At 52.5% G+C, this 23,878-nt stretch overlaps 1 protein-coding gene across 3 annotated transcripts in view; it reads left to right on the top strand.

Annotated features, from left to right (window-relative positions):
- Positions 1-23,878, top strand: part of RPS6KA2 (ribosomal protein S6 kinase A2) — a 348,407-nt gene that overhangs the window by 180,025 nt on the left and 144,504 nt on the right. The window contains exon 1 of one of the 3 annotated variants that reach the window (XM_042987517.1): positions 2,352-2,573. The exons of the other annotated variants lie outside the window; for them this stretch is intronic. Coding sequence (XP_042843451.1) covers positions 2,475-2,573 — 99 coding nt within the window. The 5' untranslated portion in view covers positions 2,352-2,474. Of the gene's footprint in view, positions 1-2,351; positions 2,574-23,878 lie in introns of those variants that run through there. 3 annotated transcript variants of the gene reach the window in all.

The following is a 23,878-nucleotide window of genomic DNA, read 5'->3' as shown; positions in this document are numbered from 1 at the left end:
ATGCTCCACGCAGAGCCCGACTCTGGGCTTGATCTCACCACCATGAGCTCGTGACCTGAGCTGAATCCAAGGAGTTGGACGCTTAACCGACTGAGCCACCCAGGCACCCCTTTAGGGATTTTGATACACTTGCTTTACCTGGATAAAGACACGGGCAAACAAATATTCTAGCAATGAAATCATGTCTATAATTGAACATAGGAAGGCGTTTTATTTTTTTCTTCTGTGACGTCCAAGTTCACTAGAACTGTTTGCACTCAAGTGTAGGGGGAATCATGAGCATCCCATGAGGCATTTCCTTTCCAATTCTGTCACACCAGGTCAAAATGCTCTTGTGGTAAAACACGGGCCTTGAGTTAGGCTGGCCCCGAGGCTTTTGTCCTCGCCAAGCAAGGAAGTGGCCATGTCCGCATCCTGACTCGTCAGCACAGAGCCCCACGCGGGGCTCGAACTAACCAACCCGGAGATCATGACCTGAGCTGAAGTCAGAAGCTTAACCATCCGGGACACCCAGGTGCCCAGACCCTATTTTAAACGTTGACTCAACATGTGCACATTGCACAAGAGTAAAATCGAAAAGGCTGCACAGAGCTCTGAGCTCAAAGATCTGAAACTGTCTATAGCTCTCTGATGAGCATTTCTTAAAAAAAAAAAAAAAAAAAAAAAGTGTGTTCCCCTTTAAGGCAACCCCCCCCACAGCCCTACAGCCAGCAGCTGGCCTCTGAGAGCCCTGCCTCAGGACACTGGCTGTGCGGGCCTAGTAAGTCATCCGTTTGAATAATTTTCTATATATGGAGTCGGAGGTCATGGAGAACGGATATGCCTTTGTTCTCCACGCACTGCCAAGGGAGGTTTCCCCAGAGCGCGTGGGGATCCGTTCATCCCCGGGGAGTGAGTCCCGGGGCTGTGGGGCCTGGCGGGGCCGAGGAGAGGTGCGGGGCGCACTGGGAACGCTCACGGAGCCCCTGGGATTTGGGGTTCAGTTTCCAGGCATGTTTTCTAATGAACAAAAGTTTTGTCCGGCGCAGAAGAGCATTATGCCCAAGTGTGTATGTGGCTGTTTTAAGGAAAGGAAACAGCGACACCCCCAAGCTAGAGAACAGCCCCGCAGGCCAGCGGAGCAGAACCGAGGGCAGGCGCCCGAGACGCCGCTCCCAGCACCGCCCGCCCGGGGCCCCGCCCGGTCCTCCGCCCGGTCCTCCGCCCGGTCCTCCGCTCGGTCCTCCACCCGGTCCTCCGCCCGGCTCGCTAAGCAGGCACCGCCCAGGGCGCTGATTGGCGTTGTGGGCGAGGGGCGGGGCAGGGCGCCGGGAGTGCTCCCAGGGAGGAGGAAGAGGAGGCAGGGCAGGAGCGCGGGGGGGGGGGGGGGGGCGGGACGGTGGCCCTGATTGGTGGTAGTGGCGGGCCCAGAGCAGGGGCGGGGCTTCTCGGGACGGGTCCTCTCGGGGGCAGAGGAGGAGAAGGAGAAGGAGGGAGACCTTGGGGCTGCGGGCGCTGATTGGTGGCAGTGACGAGGGGCGGGGCAAGGAGACGGGCGCTGATTGGTGGCTGATGGAGGGCGGGGCGGTTTGGGGCGGGGCTGCGCGGGGCTGGTCCTCGCCAGGTGGAGAGGAGGAGGAGGAGGAGGAGGAGGGAGCATCTGATTGGTCGTAGTGGCTGTGGGCGGGGCGGGGCGCGGCCGCCCACAGCTGGTTCTCACGGGCTGGTGGCTGCAGCAGCAGCAGCAGAAGGAGTAGGAGGGAGCATGTGGGGCGGCGGGCACTGATTGGCGGTAGTGGTTGTGGGCGGGGCGGGTTGGGGCTGGGCGGCGCGGGGCTGGCCCTCGCCAGGTGGTGGCAGCAGGAGGTGGAGAGGAGGAGGAGGAGGAGGAGGAGGAGGAGGAGGAGGAGGAGGAGGAGCAGGAAGCATCTGATTGGCCGTAGTGGCTGTGGGCGGGGCGGGGCCGCACAGGGCTGGTCCTCGCGGGGCGGTAGCAGCCTCGGCAGCAGCAGCAGCCGCAGGAGAAAGAGTAGGAGGGAGCATGTGGGGCGGCGGGCACTGATTGGCGGTAGTGGTTGTGGGCGGGGCGGGGCGGGGTGGGGCAGGGCTGCTGGGGGCTGGTCCTCGCGGGGAGGCAGCGGCGGCAGCAGCAGCAGCAGCGGGAGGTGGAGGAGGAAGAGGAGGTGGAGCTGGAGGCCGCTGGGGCAGCGGGCACTGATTGGCGGTAGTGGCTGTGGGCGGGGCGGGCTGCCCGGGGCTGGTCCTCGCAGGCTGCAGGGGGAGGAGGAGGTGGGAGGAGGGAGCGCTGGAGCGCCGGCCGCCGTGGCCGGCTCGGCCTGCCCTTTGTGCCCGCAGCCCGCGCCCCGCGCCGATGGCCGCCGCGCCGGGCTCCCTGGCGGCGCGCACCCGCCCGCGGACCTGACCCCGCGCGCCTGGGATGCGCCGGGAATGCGCGTCCTCCGGGCCTGCGGCTCCTCCCGGCTGGGCGCGGGGCGATGGACCTGAGCATGAAGAAGTTCACCGTGCGACGGTTCTTCTCCGTGTACCTGCGCAAGAAGTCGCGCTCCAAGAGCTCCAGTCTAAGTCGACTCGAGGTAAATGCCGTCGCCTCTGTGCGCGCAGGTACCCGGGTCCCCGCCGCGCCCTGGAGGATGCTGCGGGTCTCAGAGCCATTCCGAGCCCTTTCTATTGTCACATGCACGGTACCCACAGTCCCATGTCTGGGAGTTAAAGTTTTTTGAGAGCTGGTCCGGATTTTCTAAAATCGAACGCTATTGTTGGGACTTAGTAATAACTGGACCGGTCCTCGGGCTCTCATCGGGGACGAAACTCTGCCCCTGTGGAATTTCTAACTCATTTTGTTCCCGGGTCTGCGCAGGATGCGGGTCAGTCACCGTGCCCACATAGGTGCTCCGGGTAAGGGGGGCGTTGGGATCCGTGCGGCTGGGCTGTCGCTCCCCCGAAGTCCAAAGTACAGAACCTCCCCGGCGCTCCCCTCGGCTGTGGGTCGGGGTGGATCGGGTTTATGGTACGGTGGCCCACAGCCACACAAGTGCTCCCGTAGCGGGCAGATGTTCTGTACTCGAAATCCGTGTAGCGTTGACCATATGTATATGTATACATATACAAAGGTAGCAATAGTATCCCCTCCCGCCAGTCTGAAACGATGCTCAGTAGTGAAGTGCCTGATGCAATATCCCTGCAGCTCCGGGTTTGATATAGATTCGACCTGAAACCCAGAGGACCCTGAAAATTAATGTCCTTTTCTCCTGTCCCTCATCTTGTCATCTTTGGGTTTCCAAAGTCATCTGTGGACAGTTCTCTGATGTGGTTTTTATTTCAGCAATCAGACCTTCTTCTCCTTATCCCAGTGTTCCAATTACATCGTTCAATCTATAGATGACCAAATGGTGGAACCCTGTTTAAGTAAAACAGACATTGTGATGTTGGGGGGAGGGGCTGGCGACACAAGCTAGCGTTTCCCTTCGACATTGCCCTGGCCTTTGCCACAGGGCTGGCGCCCATCTCCGTTTTTGTTTGTTTCTGATGAAGTCGAATCAGTTGGAACAATGTCACATTTTTCATGTTGGCCTTCTTTGTCCAGCTGCCATGATACGGATCCGGGTGTGGGTTGTTACAATTAAGAGATCTTTAAGCAAAGCTCAGGGTTAGATATGAATGCAACAGGGAATTACTTGTATAAAAAGTTTCCTTTGCGGTATCACCGAGTCAGGATTGGACTAGATGGGAGTCTTTGTGGCTGGGCTCTGAGGGTAAAACAGATTTTTCAAACAAGTACAACTGTTAATCAAATAATGGAGGAGGGCTTGCCTTAAACCTCACATTGACAGAAATTAAACATGTGTTCATCGAGATAAATCACTTTGCTGGATCTCAGGCACTTTAAAAAGCTAAAGCTGATAAGAATAGAAACTCAGAACAGTATTTACCTTTATGCCTGATAAGTTTTTATTCATCAAATGCCAAGTTCATTATACAGCTCCTTGTCTCCTTCCGTTTCTTGTCCTTGCCTCGGGGAGGCACACGGGTGAGCCAACTCCCAGGGCTGTTCGGGAAGAAAGGCAACAGATACCAGGCTGAACTAGTGGAGGGTCAGCGATCCTGTACAGCATGATATACACAACCTCCCATGTCATGGCTCAGCAAAGAGAACCAGGGTTTGAAAGTACCTCAAAAAAAGAATATAATGGGCGCCTGGGATGGCTCAGTGGTTGAGCGTCCGACTTTGGCTCAGGTCATGATCTCACGGTTCGTGGGTTCGAGCCCCATATCAGGCTCTGCTGACAGCTCAGAGCCTGGAGCCTGCTTCGGATTCTGTGCCTCCCTCTCTCTCTGCCCCTCCCCCACTTGTGCGCGCGCTCTCTCTCTCTCTCTCTCAAAAATGAATAAACATTAAAAAAAATTAAAAAGACATGGTGAGAACCAAGAGGGGAATATAAATGAGGTTTCTTCAATGTGAAAATAAAATTTCTAAAAATAATAAATACACCGTCGGCTACGTACGTCCACTGACTAGAAAGGGATGTGATTGATCTATCAGCACGTAATCAATGAGCACTTCATACAGTCTGGATGCTGGATGCTGGACAGAAGCATTAATAGAGAATGGGCAGCCCAGATAAAGTACTCTGTTCTCTACAAATGCCTTCACCTGTGTCTTAGGAAAAATCACGTAGACGTGTGTTACTATCCTCAGTCTATTGCTAGGAGGATCTCCCCCCAGAACTGAGGATCTTGATGAAAGCTTACCAGCCGATTGATTCTGCAGTTGCTTTGTAAAGACCTAGTATTTGTTCCGCCCTTTTCTCAGCATTGTAGATCCAGAAACCCTAAGTCCTGGAAGTCCTGGCCTCACGGTGCCTCCACCTAGTGGGGGTTCTAATAAGTCGCTGACCCTGTGCTTTAGTCCAGTAACTTCCAGATTCCGAACCAGCTGCCTTTCTTTTTCCAGAGAAGGCTGTTAATTTGTTTGCATATCCACAGCAGATTATAGGCCAAGAAACGCTCATCCAAAAAAAAAAAAAAAAAAAGTTAAATTTCAGAGGGGAGGTCTGTCCATAGTTTGAGGTTGTGTGATAGGACATATAAAGCCTTAGCATGGATGTATATTTCCTGTTTGGACTAAAGAAAAAGACAACTCATTTTGCAAACATGAACATATTGTTTTAATTGTTTCTGTGAAATTTATTTTGTAAAATATACACAGAGACTGAACATTTTGGTTTTTGAGTTCAAAATCTGGTGACATAAACAGGAAGGTGACTGTAGCTACTTTAAGGGTAAAAACACTGTTATTTTTATTAAAACAGCCATCAGGGAGAGACTTGGTCTTAATGTTTTCCGACTTGGTTTTAAATTTAACTTCACTTTAATCTAGAATCCAACATTTGCTAAGCTCTAACCAATAGAGAAGCCAGATTACTTAATCAGACTTGGACACAGTTTATGAATTACAGCTTAAATATTTTTGTAGTGTCTCAGCATTGCACCAACTAAGATGACCAGGATAGTCGACTCTGGCTGGAATGATTTTGGGAGTTTCTAAATGGAAAGTGGATATCTTTCCTAGACTTCTTTGAGCATGCCAGAGAAAGGCGTCAAGTCTCCGTGTCTGCCCTTCACCCTGATCTCAGGGCATCGACAACACTGCCCGAGGATCTCAGCACCTTCCCGGAAGGTGCAACCGTCTCCTGATTCAGCAGCCCATTTTACAGATGAGGAAACGGAGCCCAGGGAAATCCAAAGGGCTTGCTTTATGGTCCTGGCCCCTAGAATGTTATAAAGGACGCTCTTGCTATAAGGACGTGTGCTATCATTCTGGGTTGTATGGTTACTGGAGTTTACCAGGTGTTAGATGGGACTTGAAGGAAGGCTGTTGTAATCGTTACGAGGAAATTACCCTGAGGGACATTGGGATGTTTTGGAATGTGCCCCAAACCTAAGATTCTTCTAGAGAACCTTTTTTGGAAGTTAGAAAGTTCCAGGTGAACCTGGGCTTTGTGTCGCAGTCACTTGAACTGGATTCTCAAGTCCACCTTTCACAGCAGCTGGCTCCTTAAACTCTGTAGCCTCCTTTCCCTGCGCGGTGAGATGGGAGAGTAGTTCCTGCCTCAGGGGGTTAAAGTGGCCAGCGTGAGCTGTCGTGGAGACTTAATGCTGCTCTGGATGGTAACACTGCAAGTCAAGAGTTGTCAGCTGTGGATACTGATCGATATTTTCTGGGTTTATTGACATTTTTCCTATTGCCCAGTGTCTCCTGCCTCTGTGTGCCCCTGAGATTGCCCCTACGGCCTGCAGAACCCACGGCTTGTGCTGTCTCAGTACACTCTCAGCCTGGTAATTAAGAGTTCAGATGACCTTCCTGTGTGACTAGGGGAAGAAAAGGCCAGAGATTGGCCCCATTCGCTAAGATGAAGTTCCCGTCCCCTGGCTGGGATGGCGATGTTCCTCTATCCTTACCTTACGTACCGCGCTATGAGTCAGCTGAACCGATCCGTGAACCCGTTACCAGTTCGGGTCCCAAAGCCATGGCATCTTGAGTTGAGGTGGCTTCTAGAGTCAGGAAATGCCCCAGCATCAGTGGCCCGACTGATGGAGCTTTGGGAAGGAGTCCTCCTTGGCTGGGCCTTCAGTTCCCCAGGAGAGACCCCAAAGCTCCAGTGCCTGGCTGGGGGCCTGGGGAAGGTTGAGAGGGGTTGGCTAGGAAGGGCGTTGAGTGCCTATTTTTTTTAAATTAATAAAAAGTGATATTATGGACTGAGTAAGCTTTATCTATCAATTGGCCAAAGGTATCCATACTCAAAGTCAGTCGCTTAAGGAACAGTCATTTTGTTTGGAGTCATCAAAGCCAGGGAGTCGGTTCTCTTTGACTACCTGTCATTTCATCTGTCTTTGACATTTTTGCTGAAAGACGATTGCAGGTGAGTGACAAGGACACAATGTCCTTTAGCTGGGAGACGGATGATGGTGAGCGGTTAAGCGGAAGGAGAATTTCATTTCTTTATGTATTCACTCAATTGTTCACACAACTCCAAGAATTTTGAGCATCAACCATGTACATGGTGCTAAGCAGTCGGTATATGATACGTGATCTTTATATGATCTCTGCCCTCCATGCACTTAACGTCTAGTGGGAGAGGCATTCTTGTGAACGGAAGCCCTACAGCGTGGAATTCTGTAAAATGACCAGCATCACTGGACTTAAATGGTCTTATCATACCGATTGTCAATTTGTTTCCATTTCCCGCGGTCGAAGGTAACTGACCGCTGTGTGTAGATGTGAGTATTTTTTAATTGCTTACCCCCTTTTAAAGGGAAGCATGATGTGCCGATAAAGTAACTGCTGAGGGACTCTCACCAGATACTGTGAGCGTTGTTGGCTCTAGTCATGGAGAAAAAGAAAGCTTCCTGGAAAGTCAGACATTAAGGCTTCTTCTTGGTGCTTGATAGGTAAGCTCTTCTTCTAGATCTTGGGTGGTTTCCCGGAAAACCATTTCTAATTAAAATAATTTTCAGGTGCCTTCAGTAAAGGCACCCAAAAGTTCTATGTTAAGGCTGATTTTTTTATTGGGCTTTCAGAACAACAAAAGGCAGAGACGACCACAATAAATAGTCCGTATTGATGAGTACCTCATTTGCTTACTGTTCTGCTTATGTATGTTTATTCTATTTAAACAAATTTTTTTTAATGTTTTATTTATTTTTGACACAGAGAGAGACAGAGTGTGAACAGGGGAGGGGCAGAGAGAGAATGAGACACAGAATCCGAAGCAGGCTCCAGGCTCTGAGCCATCAGCACAGAGCCTGATCAGGGGCTCGAATTCACAACCCGCGAGATCATGACCTGAGCTGAAGTCGGACACTCAACCGTCTGAGCCACCCAAGCGCCCCTGTTTATTCTATTTTAAAGACACTAAAATTAGGGGCACCTGGGCGACTCAGTTAAGCAGGTCAAGAACTCACAGCTTAAGGGTTCGAGCCCCGCATCGGGCTCTGTGCCGACCGCTCACAGCCTGAAGCCTGCTTCAGATTCTGTGTCTCCCTCTCTCTCTGCCCCAACCCCGCTTGTCTCTGTCTCTGTCTCTGTCTCTCTGTCTCTCTCTCTCAAAAATAAATAAATAAGTATTAAAAAAAAATAAAGACACTAAAATTTCTTTGTGGTCATTTTTTGTGATAAGCCTTATACCTGCAATTTCAATACAGAATTTCTCTCCTTACACGGAAGGAAAGTCCCCAAAGTATCATTGCTTGTTCAAAAGTATGTGAAAAGACAGCCGAAAATATTGAGATCTCACCCAATTGTCTTTTTTCACCTTGTTTACACCTTCTTTCCATAAATCTGCGGGCAGGCAGTCCTTCTGTCGCATACCCCAATACAGCAAAGGAGGTTTCCCTATGTTTTTCCTGCTTTCACAAGCCCGGGAAAGAGCTGAACACCGACTAAGGGAAGGACGGTGTCTCAGTGCACATCATCTGACATTACCCAGGATTTCACTCTGTTTCTTGCATGAGAAACTGTCCTGGATGTGGCAGATTAGCAAGTGGGTAGGAGACGTCCGACGTCCGACGTCGGATGCAGGGAGGGAGGTGGAGAGAGAGAGGCTCTAGGGCTTGAACCGAGAGTCATGCTAACCAGTGTTGTGGGGGTTGTTCAGTACATTCGGGTGCTCCAGTGGAAAGTGCCCCTCCAAAATGTGGGGAAATCGAGGCTAGGTCTGTTTGGGATACAGTTGGCAGCCAGTAGTCGAGCCAGGAATAACCTTCATCTTTGGCCCGAAGGTTCTGGGCGGGTCAAGCTAACCCTAACGACGTCCTGTACGTGCCCCACCGTTATTTCTGATGACGCGGGTTACGCTGTGCGGTATTTTCCCCCCAGCATTACATGTTTGCTGATATATTTTCACTGGTAAAAGCTATTAAATTAAACTCAAGTAGGAATTATCAACAAATAGTCTGTTAAGCCACAGAGCGATTTAATCAAGCAAATGGATGAGGCACAAATATGTTCAGTATAAACTGTGGTTCATCATATCTGCTTCGCAGCTGCGTCAGAAGCCCCTCCTGCTACGAGCCAGTGAGGGGACGCCGTGGTGGTGCGGCTACAATTAACCACTTGGAACCCGCACGCCGGGCCACGGATGGCGAGCGTGTGGGAGACACAAGCCCACGATTTCCCACTGAGCAGGCAGGGCTCTGTGTCTGAAACCGCCCGACATGTGCCGTGACACAGACTCTCCCCCACCAAGCTGTAGTCAGGCTCTGAGCCTCCGACCTTGGGCTCCTGTGTCATCCTGGGTTGGGTCTGCAGTGCCCAGTGTTAGCAGGAATCCCGCTGAGTCCCTTTAGAGAGAATTCCCCCTCTCCACCCCCATACCCTCAATATCTGACCAACTTTTTTTTTTTTTAATTTTTTTTCACATTTTTATTTTTGAAACACAGAGCGAGACTGAGTGCAAGCAGGGGAGGGGCAGAGAGAGGGGGACACAGAATCCGAAGCGGGTTCCAGGCTCTGAGCCGTCAGCGCAGAGCCCGACGCGGGGCTCGAACTCACGGACTGTGAGATCGTGACCTGAGCCGAAGTCGGACGCTGAACCGACTGAGCCACCCAGGCGCCCCCGAAATTCCTTATCCCCACCACTCTGCAGCTGATGTCTGCTCGCTCTGGCCCGCCTACAGCAAGAATCCCACTATGTCGGTCTAGAAAGACTCACCCTGCCCTCACCGACCCTCCAGCCCTGCTTCTTGCCCATAAATCCCCACTCTTCCTTCTTGTATCCGAGTGGGGCTCAGCCTCTCTCCCCTCCCGCGAAACCCTATTGCTGTGCTCCCAGGATGCTGTGCTCCCAGGAATACAGTCTTCCTCACTGTCTTTAGCAAGTGTCAGCATAATCTTTCTTGCCTGGCACTTAATGTTGTGGTCATCTGCATATGTACCTGGAGATCCATGAAGGGTGTCCCAGGAACACCACCGGTCAGAGAACCCTCCTCAGCCGCACCGGGAAACTACAGAGCACGCGTGCCCCCGCGAGCTCTGCTTTACAAAGGTCCTGGGAACCTCCACACCCTGCACTGTGCCACCTCCCACCACTGGATGCGCCCCCACCTTGCTGGCCGCCCTTCTCCTGGCCACCTGGCCCTTCCCTCTGCCTCTCCGGGCCCCTCACCCTGTTGAGCTCCTGCCTCCTCAGCGACAAAACAGGGAGAAGCATAGGCCAGTGCTGTCCTCGAGTTATTAGATGCTCGCAAAGTGAAACGTGCCTCGTCAGGGCAGAGTCTGCACTTGGCATTCTGTGGGCTCAGGCGAGGCCGGCTTTGGTTGGACCCTATCTGCATAGGGTTTTGCACTATGATACAGAAACACAAAGTTTCTCCCCTGTCTCGCCCTTCTGAGTACACATCTGCTTCGGGTTAGTATTATCACCACAAAGCAGCTTTTCCTAAGTTGTGGCTCTGTTAAGGTTACCGAGAGTGATGGTTTAATCGACGTTACTGACGTTTGAAATGCGGGTCACGGAATAGCAGCTCTTGTAAAAGAGAAGGGGGGTTCACGGGCTGACACAGGGTGGCCGGGGCTGGGGGTGTCGGGAGAGGGGGTGAGGTCCCGGTACATATGCTCTGGCTTCTCACAGAAAATCGTCCTTTCTTTTGACTCTTCTGGTCTCCCGCGTGAAATTAACAAGATTCAAAAACCTGACTCTGAGAACGAGTGCTTAGACTATTGGCCGTTGTGTTCCCTCCCATTGCCAGAGAAAAGAGGGCTCTGAGTAAGACCCACAAGCCAGGAGAAACATGCTCCGTGCCCTGGAATGATTCGTGTGCTGTGTTTTCCGGCGTGGGATTTTCAGATTTAGCCAGAACACGAGTCTGGGACCTGCTTTGATGGGTGTCTGCCGTTAACATGAGTTGGGACACTTTGCATGAGACGTCCCGGCCACACCGTCCTGCCCAAGGCCCACGGGCTCACAGCTTTTCCTAAAATGTGCAGCTGGATTTATAAGGGGAAGGTGGGGAGGGATTTTACTGTGAAAGACTCTATTTTGGAACGGTGATGGTCAAAATGCTCCAATGACTACTTAAATTGCTCATCTGGGTCTCACGGTTCACATTTTTCTTAAGTTTTATTTTATTTATTTATTTTTTTGAGAGAGCACAGAAGCAGGGGAAGGTCAGAGAGAGAGAGAGAATCCCAAGCAGGCTCCACATTGTCAGCACAGAGCCCAGTGCAGGGCTTGAACTCATGAACCCTGCGATCATGGTCTGAGCCGAAATCAAGAGTCAGGTGCTCAACCGACTGAGCCACCCAGGCACCCCCAGCAATGTTCACACTTTTGGCCCAGGATAATTGCAGACTTTCTAGAACTAAGGTTGGATATAATATCGATTTCCAAATGTATCTTCCTATCCAAAGTATAGCGTGCACAGTCCCTTTCTAAGGATGAAAACACCAGAAAGCGTCCAACTCGGAAATGTGAGTACAACGCGAGAGGAGGCCGGAAGATGCCTTGGAGGGTCTTTGTGCGAGGAGGCGGAAGGGAGGCCGGAAAGACTGAGGAAGCCCAGCGGAGTTAGTGCCTGTGGGGCCCCCCATTCGCGTGGCCGTCCTCCGGTGAACCGCTGAGGCGCGTCACGGCCACAGTCCACGAGGCGAACGCACAGAAGTGCCACTGGAGACACTCCTGTCCCAGGACTTGCTAGGACGAGTCTCTGGTTGGCTCTGAAGAGAAAGGAAAGGAAAGAAAACCAGACGAACAAAGCGGAAGAGAGCACTTATTTTTAGAACCCCTTCGGCCTCTCGCGTTCCGCTCGGATCGTAAGTACTTTAGGGACCGGGACGTGTGCTGCTGGATCGCGGGAGCCACTCTGGCCGACTGTCCTCATCCCAGAGAACCCCTCGAAACAGCATGCGGCTGGGCATGACGTTTGCGTTTCTAGATCTTATGTTTCGAGATCTTGCATGAATTTTGATGTGTAACTGAATCAAGACTCTGTAGGCTCCGTTCCGGCAGCAAAGTAAAGAAAAATGTGTGACCCGAGAGGATATGCTGAGGTTGGTCCGCAAAGGGCCCGTGTACACGACATGCTCAGTGTGCACTTCAGTGTCTGTAAATGTTTAGACTCTTAAAGTTTTTTTTTTTTTTTTTTAATTTTTGAGAGAGACAGAGACAGCGTGAGCAGGGAGGGGCAGAGAGAGAGAGGGAGACCCAGAATCCGAAGCAGGCTCCCGACTGAGCTGTCAGCACAGAGCCCGACGCGGGGCTTGAACCCACACATCGTGAGTTCATGACCCGAGCTGAAGTCAGACGCTTAACCGACTGAGCCCCCCAGGCGCCCCTGCCTTAACGTCTTCACTGGCACATACTGCTTTTTTCTTTGACAGCCTGTGCTGTTGAGACTGGTGACAATAGGACTTCAGTAGTTGACGTGAGAACAGACGAGGTGACTCTCAAAATGAACGGGCCGTGATCATTTTGTAGGTGCACAAGGGAGGGACAAGAGGTACAAACCGGAGGCCCTGACAGGGCTCCTCCTTACTAGGGGTGACGGGCACGGCGAGTCATGGGGGCACAGCGCCCGCCTTCCCGTTACTGTCTCCACCTCCGTGCAGAGTGAGGGGAACCTGGCCCCTTTTCCCAGCTATGAGTGCAGCCTTCCGCCCCCGCTTCTTGTGCCGCACCCCATCCAGCCCCTCTGGGGACCCTCCCTCCACCCCTGTGTCGTCCCCTACCCTGGCTGGCTGTCCCTCGGCCCCTCCTCCCACACCCAGCCTCCCCCTTTGCTGGAGCCCCTCCGGGGCGTGGGTCCAGAGCTGCTTTCCCGGAGGACTCTGGCTCTGGAGCACGGACATCTGGGCGGAGAAGCCCTGTGGGGTTGGGGGCAGAGAGGTCGGCAGTGCCGCGAGGCCCGGGAAGGAGTGGACTGTGCCACCGTGGGTCCTCGCCCAGAGGGCGGTTTGTGTTCAAGATCCGTCCGGAGGGAAGGAAGGTGTCGGCAGAGAAGTGACTTCCTTGTGGTGTGGGCTCGGTCACCCATTTCTGCGATGTTCTGGGTTTTTATCCCCCGAATCACATCCCCTCCTGCCGGGTCAGGCCCGGGTCTGGGGAGCTGCCCCAGCAGGTGCGGAGGAACGCGCCTGTCCTCGGCTGCCGACGGCGTGGGCCCGGCTCCTCTGTGCTAGCTCGGCGCTTTGTCACCATGTGTGAACTTACAGAAAACCTGCAGCTGACCTGGACCCATCAGGCTCGACCCCAGTGGCTCTGGGTCCGTGGACAGCGCGCGTGGCCCCCAGGGCTGTTGTCCTGCCGTGTCCTATATGGATGCTGCCCGTGTAGCACGTGTGTTCTGGGTCGCTGTGTGTGAAGCCCTTGGAGGCCTTCGGTATTAACCAAACACTCACCGCGCCTAGAAATGATCTACAGGGCTTGCGTTTAGGGGGTTAAAGCGTAGGGGCAAATGGGCACGACCTGAGACTCATGGCGGGGGGAGGTAAAACCACTGTGTACGTGCAGCAAACAAAGGATGATAAAACCACACGTCAGCACGACACCGTCCTGGCAGCGGGAGCTTCACGCCTCTGAGGCTGCTGTTTGGCGAAACTTGTCCACACAACTGGCGTCTGGTCTACACTCACAGTGTGGCCGATACGAGTGTCGTCCCGCCATAGGGATTGTGGAAAAAACAAGACAAATCGTTTCTATCACTTAAAATTTTTCAAAAGCTGCAAAAGTATCTTTTTAAAAACGTTTACTTTTGAGAGAGAGCGTGAGCAGGGGAGGGGCAGAGAGAGAGGGAGACACAGGATCCCGAGCAGGCCCCAGAGCCGTCGGCACAGAGCGGGACGCGGGGCTCGAACCCAGGAGCGGCGAGATCATGACCTGAGCCGAAGTCAGACGCTCAGCCGGCTGAGCCCCCCCAGGCGCCCCAAAAGCTGTAAGATCGCTTAAGAGGTTCAGAAGCTATCAACATTTTAAACTCCCAGAAATTTTTAAATATAATGCATAGCAGCAATTTTTAAAAACTGAGAAACCAGAAAGGCCAATAAGGATTTGTGCTTTAGAGCTTGTGCTTCCAGAAGAATAAGTGTAATTCCAGGAAGGTGGCTTTTGAGACAGCTCTGAAAGCAATTTCCCATGAAATGTGAAAGCCTCCCAACTCCAAATGCTGGGTTTTTTTGACAGATCATCTCACGTTAACACTGATGTGCCCGAGGCTGCTTCCGGGCTGGTGGAGGGAGTGGTGGCCGTGGAGGGACGAGTGGTGGCCGGTGGACAGCAGCCAGGATCTGCCACGGTTCCCTGTGCGCGCGTGGCCCCCGGACGTGCCTCCTGCAGTCCCCCACTCCAGTTCAGCCTTTGTGGGCCAACAACGGTGTCCTTCCTCCGTGGTTGAGGCAGGAAAGTGGCGGCTTCCCTAAAGTTCCAGACGGCCGGCGGTTCATTCCGACCTGACCTGACGTGCCCGTGTCCAGGACTTTCCTTAGCTCACAAGGAGAGGGCCACCCCGTGTGATATCTTCAGAAGTCTTAAGACGCTTTTCTTACCCCTCCGTCCGTCCCGCGACGCTTCCTCCTCGTTTTCCCTCCCCTCCGCGAGCTCCCCCGCGTGCTGTGTGACCAGTGAGCCACAACCTGGGAAGCACCTCTCAGCATGGACGGGATGTTCTTTGCACCTTGTGGACGGTCAGCTGAGACGGATCCTTTAGTTACTAGAGCCAAAATTCTACAAAGGCAGGTGAGGAGCACGGCCGTGTGTCCCGCTGGGACTCCGTTGGCAGGAGACACGGACGACGTAAGGAGAGGAGGGGCCCGGGCTCAGGGCTGCCCGCTGAGTCTCCGTCAGCCCGGGGAGTGCGACAGAGCCCAGCCCCAGAGTCCACACTGGGGAGCTGGCCAAGTGTGCCGGCGTGGACCCACGGCATCCTTGGCCAGTTGGGAGGCTGGATGATGGCCCCAGAAGGGGTCCATCTGAGTCCTGACCCCAGGGCCCTGTAAACGTGACAGTATTTGGCAAAAGGCACTTTGCACATTGAATTAAGTGGAGGGTCGTGAGGTGGACAGTCCCGGACGATCCGGGGGCCCCGGGGCATCACCTGTCTTTCCAAGACAGAGGTCGGGGGAGACTGAGAGGAGGGAGCAGAGGACACGATGGGGGAAGAGCCAGAAGCTGGAAGCCAGGGGACCCGGCCGTCCAGGAGCCTCCAGGAGGGCCCAGCCCTGTCCACACCAGGGACACCGGCTTTGGACTCCTGGCTTCCAGAACCGTCGGAAAAGTCCGTGTTCTTGTCAGCCACTGAGTTTGTGGCGATTCGTCCCAGCAGCAGACGGACAGGCACCGGAGGTCAGTTCGTTTTGAGTTGCACCCCCAGTCGTGGGGGAGGCGGCATCCACGAGGGTCCTCAGCTCTGAGCCTGAGCGCCTGCAGGGCGTCTCGGGGCCGCCGTGTGGGGGTCCCACACCGTGCGAGGCTGGTGGCCGACGACCCAGCACGAGCCGTGGCCATGGCTTTCTCAGAGGCTCTCGGGGCGCCTGGGAGGCCCTGCCTAACCATCGCTCAGGCAGTAAAGGTCTGGGGAGCACTCTCCCGAGGGGTGAAGCTTCTGCTCATGGAGCTGGTGGTCTTGTGGGGGAAGAGGAAAAGTCAGATCGACCGAGCAAAATGTACCGACAGTGACGGGGTTGTGGAGAAAGGCCACACGCAGTGAGCGGGAAGCCAGGGGGACAGAGGAGAGCAAGCTCTGATAGGGCGGCCCGGGGAAATGTCTCAGTCTCGGGGCCATTTTAGCAGGGGGAACAGAGCGGGGACACAGCTCCCAGTGTCTCTGTTCCTCGGGGAGAAGCAGGTGCATGCGTCCTGAGGGGGGCAGCTGCAGGCCGGCACACCCAGAGCAGGAGGACCAGCGCTTGCGCCGGGAGGGGGGCTTGCAGCTTGGAGGGGTCGGATCTCAGCCTACAGGCAGCGACACCCCAAACGGGGTCCTTCTGGGGAGTGACAGGGCTCTGCGTGCCTCGGAAAGCCCCTCCCAGATGGGGTGCGGGAAGCGGACCCCTGGGTGGCGGGGCGGGGGGGGGGTTGGAAAGCTGCATTTGATGAGGGAGGCAGGCCCCGGCCCCCGTGTAAGTGAGAGAGGGGCCGTGGGCCCTGCCCCATGGAGGCCCTGATGGGCCTCAGTGGGGAGATCCCAGGGTGCCTGCTGGGATTCACGTTGGGCTCTCCTTCCCAGGGGACAGCGCGAGGTGCCCCCAGACAGCCACGCGCTTTGCACGATAGCGCGGAAGACAGAAGGGCTTCGGGAAGCGCGAGTTTCCCCTCACGCCGCGCTCGGTTTACAGTGTGGAGCCACACCTCCCGCCGGCCCGGGCCCCCGTCCGTCCACGGGCCCGTCACACACCATGTCGGAGGCACTGGTGGGAGGCCGTAAGTGCAGAGGCAGGCATGTGTCCGGCCTGGACGTTTTCCTGATTGTGACGGTCAGACTTCCCCTCCAACTTCAGAAATCCAGACACACGTTTTTCATCAAAGACTTGAAGTATTAAGGAAAGGTCCTGAAAAGTTGATAAGAACGGACGGCTCATTTCCTGCAGGCTGTGCCTCCTCTGTGTGTTCTGAAGGCACGAAACAACTACTTATTTTTAAAAAGAAATAGTCGGGGCACCCGGGGGGCTCAGTCGGTTGAGCGTCCGGCTTCGGCTCAGGTCATGATCTCATGGTCTGTGGGTTCGAGCCCCACGTTGGGCTCTGTGCTGACGGCTCGGAGCCTGGAGCCTGCTTCCGATTCTGTGTCTCCCTCTCTGTCTGCCCCTCCCCTGCTCGTGCTCTGTCTCTCTCTCTCTCTCTCTCTCAAATAAATAAACACTAAAAAAGAAATAATCAAGGGATGGGTGTGGAGAAGAGTGAGGAGGGGGAAGGAAGAGGAGGGAAGGTGGGGAGCACAGTCAGCAAAGGGGTCGGAGCAGGGACGGGGGGCAGACATACAGAGAAGGGGCGTGGAAGAAAGACAAGACTGACACAGAGAAGATTCGGTCGTGGCCACTTGGGAGGAAAAATCATCAAAACGTGGGAAGAAGTCACGCTGTCCTGAGCGTGACCGCAGCACGACAGGCGGGAACGCGGCGGGAACGGGCAGAGGGTGCCCTGTAACCTACGTTGGAGACACAGGACTGCTTGAAGCCAAGAGGAAAGGGCAGGGGCACGGAGCAGGGGCACCGGACGGAGCTCCTCGAGTCTGGGCCCCTCGCCCTGGTTCATAGCTGGAGCACAGAGCCGAGCAGAGGTGCAGGATGTGATTCTGGAGCGAATTCGGCTTGTGTACCGGCGGCTTCTGCTTTTCCGTGGTCCTCTCACCAGGTGCTCGTTGCAGGGAGGGTAGACGCCTGTCGGAAGATGGGGGGAGGAGTGCCTGGGATATATCACACCTGGCAGACAGGGGGTCGGGGACAGGCTGAGCCGCGAGCTTCCCCAACGGGACCCGGGAGTCTCCCCCAGACTCTTCTCAGGGGGGACAACCAAGCTCCCTCCTGCTGCCCCCGGTGGGCAGAGCTCTGGCCTGCAGGGGTGGCAACATCAAAGAAAAACCAGAAGGCAGAAAACACCCAGATGGGACTTGGAGAGGGACTTTGGAGAGCAAGTCCCATCTTTGTTAATTGGCGGTGTTTGTGCTGACGTCACAGAACGCGGCAGGCCGACAAAGCAGAGGGTGTTCCTGTGTTTAGGTGACCGCGGCTGGTGTGCTCCCCGGGCGTGGGTGCCGGAGCCTTCCCCCCACCCCCACCCCCACACCCGTGGGGCATCCCTGCCCGCGGATGGGGCCCGAGGAGTCTTCAAAAACAGATGTATGGAAACGTAAGAACGTATTGCCAACCACACAGCCCCGGACAACAGCTGCTCGGAGCCCAAGGAAGGACGAGCCCTCGTACAATGTGATCAAAGAGTCCAGAGTGGCCCCTCACACACCCTTGTTTCACTTCCCCTGGGTCTTCATGAGCCAAGCGCTCGGTGAATTTCACTCTCCTACAGTGTCCTTCGTCACCGCCAGCTCTTTCAGGTTGTGAAAACGCGGCTGGTGAAATGCACCAAGTGCCTTTCAGGGACACATCCGTCCCTGAGACAGACCCCCGGAGCTCCTCCATCTGGGACAAAACAAGTAGACACAAAACCAGGATTCAAATGCTTATTCTTGGGGCGCCTGGGTGGCGCAGTCGGTTGAGCGTCCGACTTCGGCTCAGGTCACGATCTCGCGGTCCGTGGGTTCGAGCCCCGCGTCGGGCTCTGGGCTGACGGCTCGGAGCCTGGAACCTGCTTCGGATTCTGTGTCTCCCTCTCTCTCTGACCCTCCCCCGTTCATGCCCTGTCTCTCTCTGTCTCAAAAATGAATAAACGTTAAAAAAATTTTTTTTAAATGCTTATTCTTCTTCATGCATTTTCTGGTCCCTACAGTGAAGGGGATAGAACCATCTGAAAACTGGCTAAGGCAAGTTTTCTTTCTTAGCGAAGGAGAGTATGAAGCATTCGCTCTGATGGTCCGGGGATTAAAACAGAATGATCCAATGTATGTGTATGTGTTTGTACGTGTGTGTGTGTGTGTGTGCGTTCGTGTACGTGACCGCGAGGTCCAGCCTCCGGATGGGGCCAGTACAGAGAGCAGGGCAGAGCCAACCTTAGAGAAGTGAAATCAGAGCCCTGTATCAGCTCGAGCCCCTGGTCCGTATTACCTGGGGACGTTCAGTTATGGGATCTAGCCAGTCCCTTTCATTGTTTAAGCCAGTTTCATTTGCGTTTTCACTCATGCAGATAAAACCATCCTGGAGCACGCATGTGATTTCATGAGCTCTTTATAAGAACCCTAAGAAGTAGTATAATTATGCCCTTTTCACAGCTGAGAAAACGAATATTAAAAGATCACATAGCTTGACGGGGTCGTGCTGCTCGTACTGGGAATCGAGGACCAAACTCGGTTCGTTGCCTCCAAAGCAGGTGCCCTTAGCCACTAGGATGCGCATTAGAGTCAGAGCAGCGTGTTTAGACCACGTGACCTGTCCCGTGCACACTGGCCAGGAAACTGCCATCCCAGAAGTGTTTTGTGTCTAAGAAATGAGGAGGGGACTCCTGGGGAGGCATACACTGTGTCTGAGTTCCAGCGTCCCTGGTGGGGGATGCCTCGTACGTACAGGTGCTCAGCAAGGAAGCCGTGTGTGACTGCTTCCCGTCCCTGTGCCCAGGTGGGCTCAGGAGGCTGGTTAGCGGGACCAGCCCCTTCCCGGTCCAGGGTTTCCGGCCCCAAACTACTGATGGTTCCACCAAAAGGCAAAGCTTTTGATGTCCCTGTAATGACAGCAGCGAGGGGCCCGTCACCACACCTGATTTCCACCTTTTGCTACTGTTTTGGGTCCTTGTGGTGTCCTCATGGCAAAGACTGCCGTGAGGGGCAGAGCCAATCGCGTGGGAAAGTACAACTGAGGCTGAGCAGATCCCCAGAGGAATTACAGCCTCGAGAAGCTTCCCTGGGAGGGGGGCTTGGTCCCGCTAACGCATTTCTGTGACTGTTTCTTTCGCATCGATGGGCGTGTGTGGTAAAATATTTAACCGTTTTAGAAACAGTGATAGAATTCTGACAGAAGGGGGGCATGTCTTTATAGGATGTGTATTTGGAAAACATAATAATCATACTTTTGTGTTTCCCAACATAGGGGAAATGCTTTTTCAGAGTTTCCGGTTTAATTGAGATGGTACCTGGGGAACACTAAAGTTACATAGTTTTCATTCATTGAAAAAAAACCAAAAGGTTTATTTTATGTGTTGCTAATCATTGTTTTATCCTTTTGGGGTGTTTAGTGGGTCTAAGGATACTTTTGTTCCTTTTCTGTCTCCTTTTCTTTCCCACAGTAATCTCCAGTCTAAAATCTAGATCATATAAGTAATAATATGAAAAAGTAAGCATTCAGAACAAGATAAACATGGGCGTTGATTCTAGGAATATTATTTTCCTTATTATATTTAGCTTCCCACTTCTTAAAATTATTCCGTCGTAACTCTACGTAATAACTAGATATGTATATGTTTATTTTGTGGAATAAATTTCATGAAAGCATTGTAACGTTGTTTTCTCTGCCATCATTTTCCATATGCTATCATGGCCAGATTTTTTACCAGCCCTGTCTTTTAACTGTAGTGACCATATTTTGATACATTTCTGGAAGGAATTGTTTACATACAAGAGTGTACAAAACCATGACGTACAAGATAAAGACTGACGGGCGAACCACATTTTCCGCCCCAAAGGTATCCACAAACGTGTGAGCTAAATGCCTTTGTAAGTGTTTGGCAGGAGGAAACGGGCCACCTAATTCCTAGGATCTTTTCTCTGTTAAGCATGCTGAGTTCGTTCCTTTGAATCGCGTCCTCGATGGACAACTAATGCTCTCAAAATTCAAGAAATTTGCCTTAACTCTCACCCCTCCTTCTGTGGCCATTGTCTGTGGTGACTGGATTATCTTCTTCACAGGAAGGACCAGGAGCCATTTGCCTTTTAGGTTTCATGGTATTGTCATCCTGTGCTAAGCGCCTCGCAGGCTCACAGAACCCCTTCAGAATCCCTTTTTACGTGATGCTTCCCATTAAGTATTGCTGTTCCTGGCAAGCTATTTGGTAGTATAAGGCACAGTGTTGAAATAAGTAGCAAAAGGTAGGAGTGTAGAGAACAAAAATCAAAACAAGAAAAAAGAGTAAGAATGATTCGGAAAAATGCGTAAAAGAAGGTAAATGAGTAAATCAGATGATGCGAAGCTGATGAACTCGCTTTATCTTGAAGGTGGCAAGGTATTTTCTGATTAGAAGAAGATTCCAGTTTGTGAACTCCCCATTTTCAAATAATTATAAGTTAATGAAGTATACTTGATACTAAAACCTTTCTGAATGAAATCAAGATGTTGGTAATTTGTAATACACTTTAGAAAAAATGTCTTATTTTGAGAAACTACATACACTAGTGGGGGAGGGGCAGAGAGAGAGAGAGAGAGAGAGAGAGAGAGAGAGAGAGAGAATCCCAAGCAGGCTCCAAGCTGTCAGCACAGAGCCGACTGGGGGGCTCGATCTCACAAACCATGAGATCATGACCTGAGCTGAAACCAAGAGTCAGACGCTCAACCGACTGAGCTGCCCAGACGCCCCTATAATACATTTTTGATGTTTTGATATTCTAGGTCGTCAGTAGGAATATGAAACCTCGTGTCCACCAGTGTGGCTGCAACAATGTTCTTTTTTTAAAATCTTTTTAATGTTTTTATTTATTTTTGAGACAGAGAGAGAGAGAGAGGGAGACCGAGTGTGAGCGGGGGAGGGGCAGAGAGAGAGGGAGACACAGAATCCGAAGCGGGCTCCAGGCTCTGAGCTCTCAGCACAGAGCCCCATGTGGGGCTCAAACCCATGAATCGCGAGATCATGACCCGAGCCGAAGTCGGACGCTCAATCGACTGAGCCACCCGGGTGCCCCAACAATGTTGTATATTAGAAGGATGATGGTGTCCCCAGGCAGCCCAGCAGTCCTTTCTGTGAAGACCCTAAAAGTAGATTGAAATCATGGTTTCTCCACGTGTCTCCTACCCTGGGACGCAGTCTTCAAACATCATGTACAGACTTTGAAGAAGAGCCACCCTGCTTGCTGGTGATGGGTGGGGGGGGAAGGTGTTCACCTCCCTGTGGTCTCCCCTCCCCCGTGGGTGAGAGGCCAGGCCACAGGACCCCGGGGTCCCAGAGAAACCCAGTGTGAAGGCTACCAGTTTAGACAAACGATCCCATAGCAGAGGACCTACCATGAACCCGCTTACCTCTGCCGTCTCCACCCATCTGCTCGAGTGGAGACAACAGACCCCCTGCCACCCCCCCCCCCCCCCCGCAAGCATTTTCCAGAGGCCAGGGGACATCGGGCTGAATTTGGGCTGACCCTATTATACATTCCGGAGGTTGTGCTTCAGAATAAATTCCCAGCCCTAAATCGTCCAGTTCTTTCTGATCAGTTCATTTTCCTCTTTCATGTTTCAAAAACTTTTGAAATCCAATACAGTTAACCTACAGTGTGATATTAGTTTCGAGTGTGCAATATAGTGATTCAACACTTCTGCGCAACACCCAGTGCTCATCAGGATATGTGTACTCGTAATCCCCTCCACCTGTTTCCCCCACCCCCCAGCCCCCCTCTTCTGGTGACCACCATTTCCTCCTCTATAGTTAAGAGTCTGTTTCTTGGTTTGTCTCTCTCTCTTTCCTTTGCTCCTTTGTTTTGCTTCTAAACTTCTGCATGTGAGTGAAATCATATCATATTTGTCTTTCTTTGACTTACTTCACTTAGCATAATACTCTCTAGCTCCATCCATATCATTGCAAATGGCAAGATGGCATTCTTTTTATGGCTGAGTAATATTCCAGTGTGTGTGTGTGTGTGTGTGTGTGTGTGCGTGTGCGTGTGTGTGTATACACCACATCTCTACCCACTCATCCGTCGATGGACACTTGGGCTGCTTCCATAATTTGGCTATTGTAAATAGTGTTGCTGTAAAGGACGCTGGTATCCCTTCGAATTAGTGTTTTTGTATTCTTTGCGTAAATACGTAGTGCAACTACTGGGTCGTAGGGTAGCTCTGTTCTTAACTTTGTGAGGAACCTCCACGCTGTTTTCCACAGTGGCCGCATCACTTTGCATTCCCGCCAGCAGTGCACGTGGGTGCCGTTTTCTCCACGTCCTCACCGACACTTGTTTCCTTCTTTTCTAGTCTTCAAAAAAAATATCTCTAGCTTCCTGGTTGCTTGGACTTGGGAATAAACATAGCTTTGTGTCTAAATACGTTTCCGATACGGAAGAAACAGGATAAACACCTAAGGAATAATTCCACATCCATGGGGGGATCTGGTTGAAGGCCAACAAGTTGAGAAAGCTTTTCCTTGAAGAAGAAATAGAGCGAGAAACGAATGAGAGGAAGTTCTGCAAGACTCAGGGGAAAAAAGCCTTTAGACCCTTTCACCAATTTCAGAAGGTTGCCTCTCTCTGTGTGGTATCCGCACACATATGCTTTTATGTGCCTTTCAGATCCAAACAGTCGTCAGAATGTTATCTGTCCCTGATTTTTGTCTCCCTAACAGATGGACGTAATCCCAAGCCTGTAACTGGAAATTCTCGGGTGGGGATTTGCTTCTCCCACATACCGATCGGTTGATAAATTAGATGTGAGAATCTTGATTCCAGCATTTTTTTATTTTTGTAACACCAAACTGGACTAAGTTTACAGGGACATAGGGATACTTGCACCAGCATATGAGTGGACAGAGGGACCCGGCTTGTATACCTGTGAGTGCCTGCGTTTTTGCAGGGGCCAAGGGAGCATCCGTCATGCCCTGGGGGTGGGGGGGGGGGGACTCCATAGCCTAATTATGTCCTCCTTTCCATCCTAAATCCTCTCGCAGTGTCTACAAGCAGATATCCTGGGGAAACTGCCCGTCGTGACTTCAGCCAAGGCCTCCTAGGACCTTTGTGAAAAAGTCTATAGTTTTTTCTGAGCATTGAGTCCAAATTTGAGATTAGATGTGGGAGAAGAAGGTACCGTGCGCCGTGTTTAAGTTGCGCTGTCATAAACGGCGCCAAGAAAGTCCCTTCTTTGAAACTCCTCAGGATTGTTTGGTTCTAAATTCCCTTGAGTATCAGGACTTTTTTCTGTTTGTTTGTTTTTTATAAACAACTTTATGAGATCTAATGCACATACCAGCAAGGTCACCCAGATAAAATGTGCAATTCGGGGGCACCTGGGTGGCTCAGTCGGTTGAGCTTCCAACTTCAGCTCAGGTCATGATCTCACGGTCTGTGAGTTCGAGCCCCGCGTCAGGCTCTGTGCTGACAGCTC

Source organism: Panthera tigris, chromosome B2 (genome assembly GCF_018350195.1).
Source record: "Panthera tigris isolate Pti1 chromosome B2, P.tigris_Pti1_mat1.1, whole genome shotgun sequence".
Taxonomy (NCBI): domain Eukaryota; kingdom Metazoa; phylum Chordata; class Mammalia; order Carnivora; family Felidae; genus Panthera; species Panthera tigris.
The sequence above is the reverse complement of the archived record's forward strand: the minus strand, read 5'-3'. Positions and strand labels throughout refer to the sequence as shown.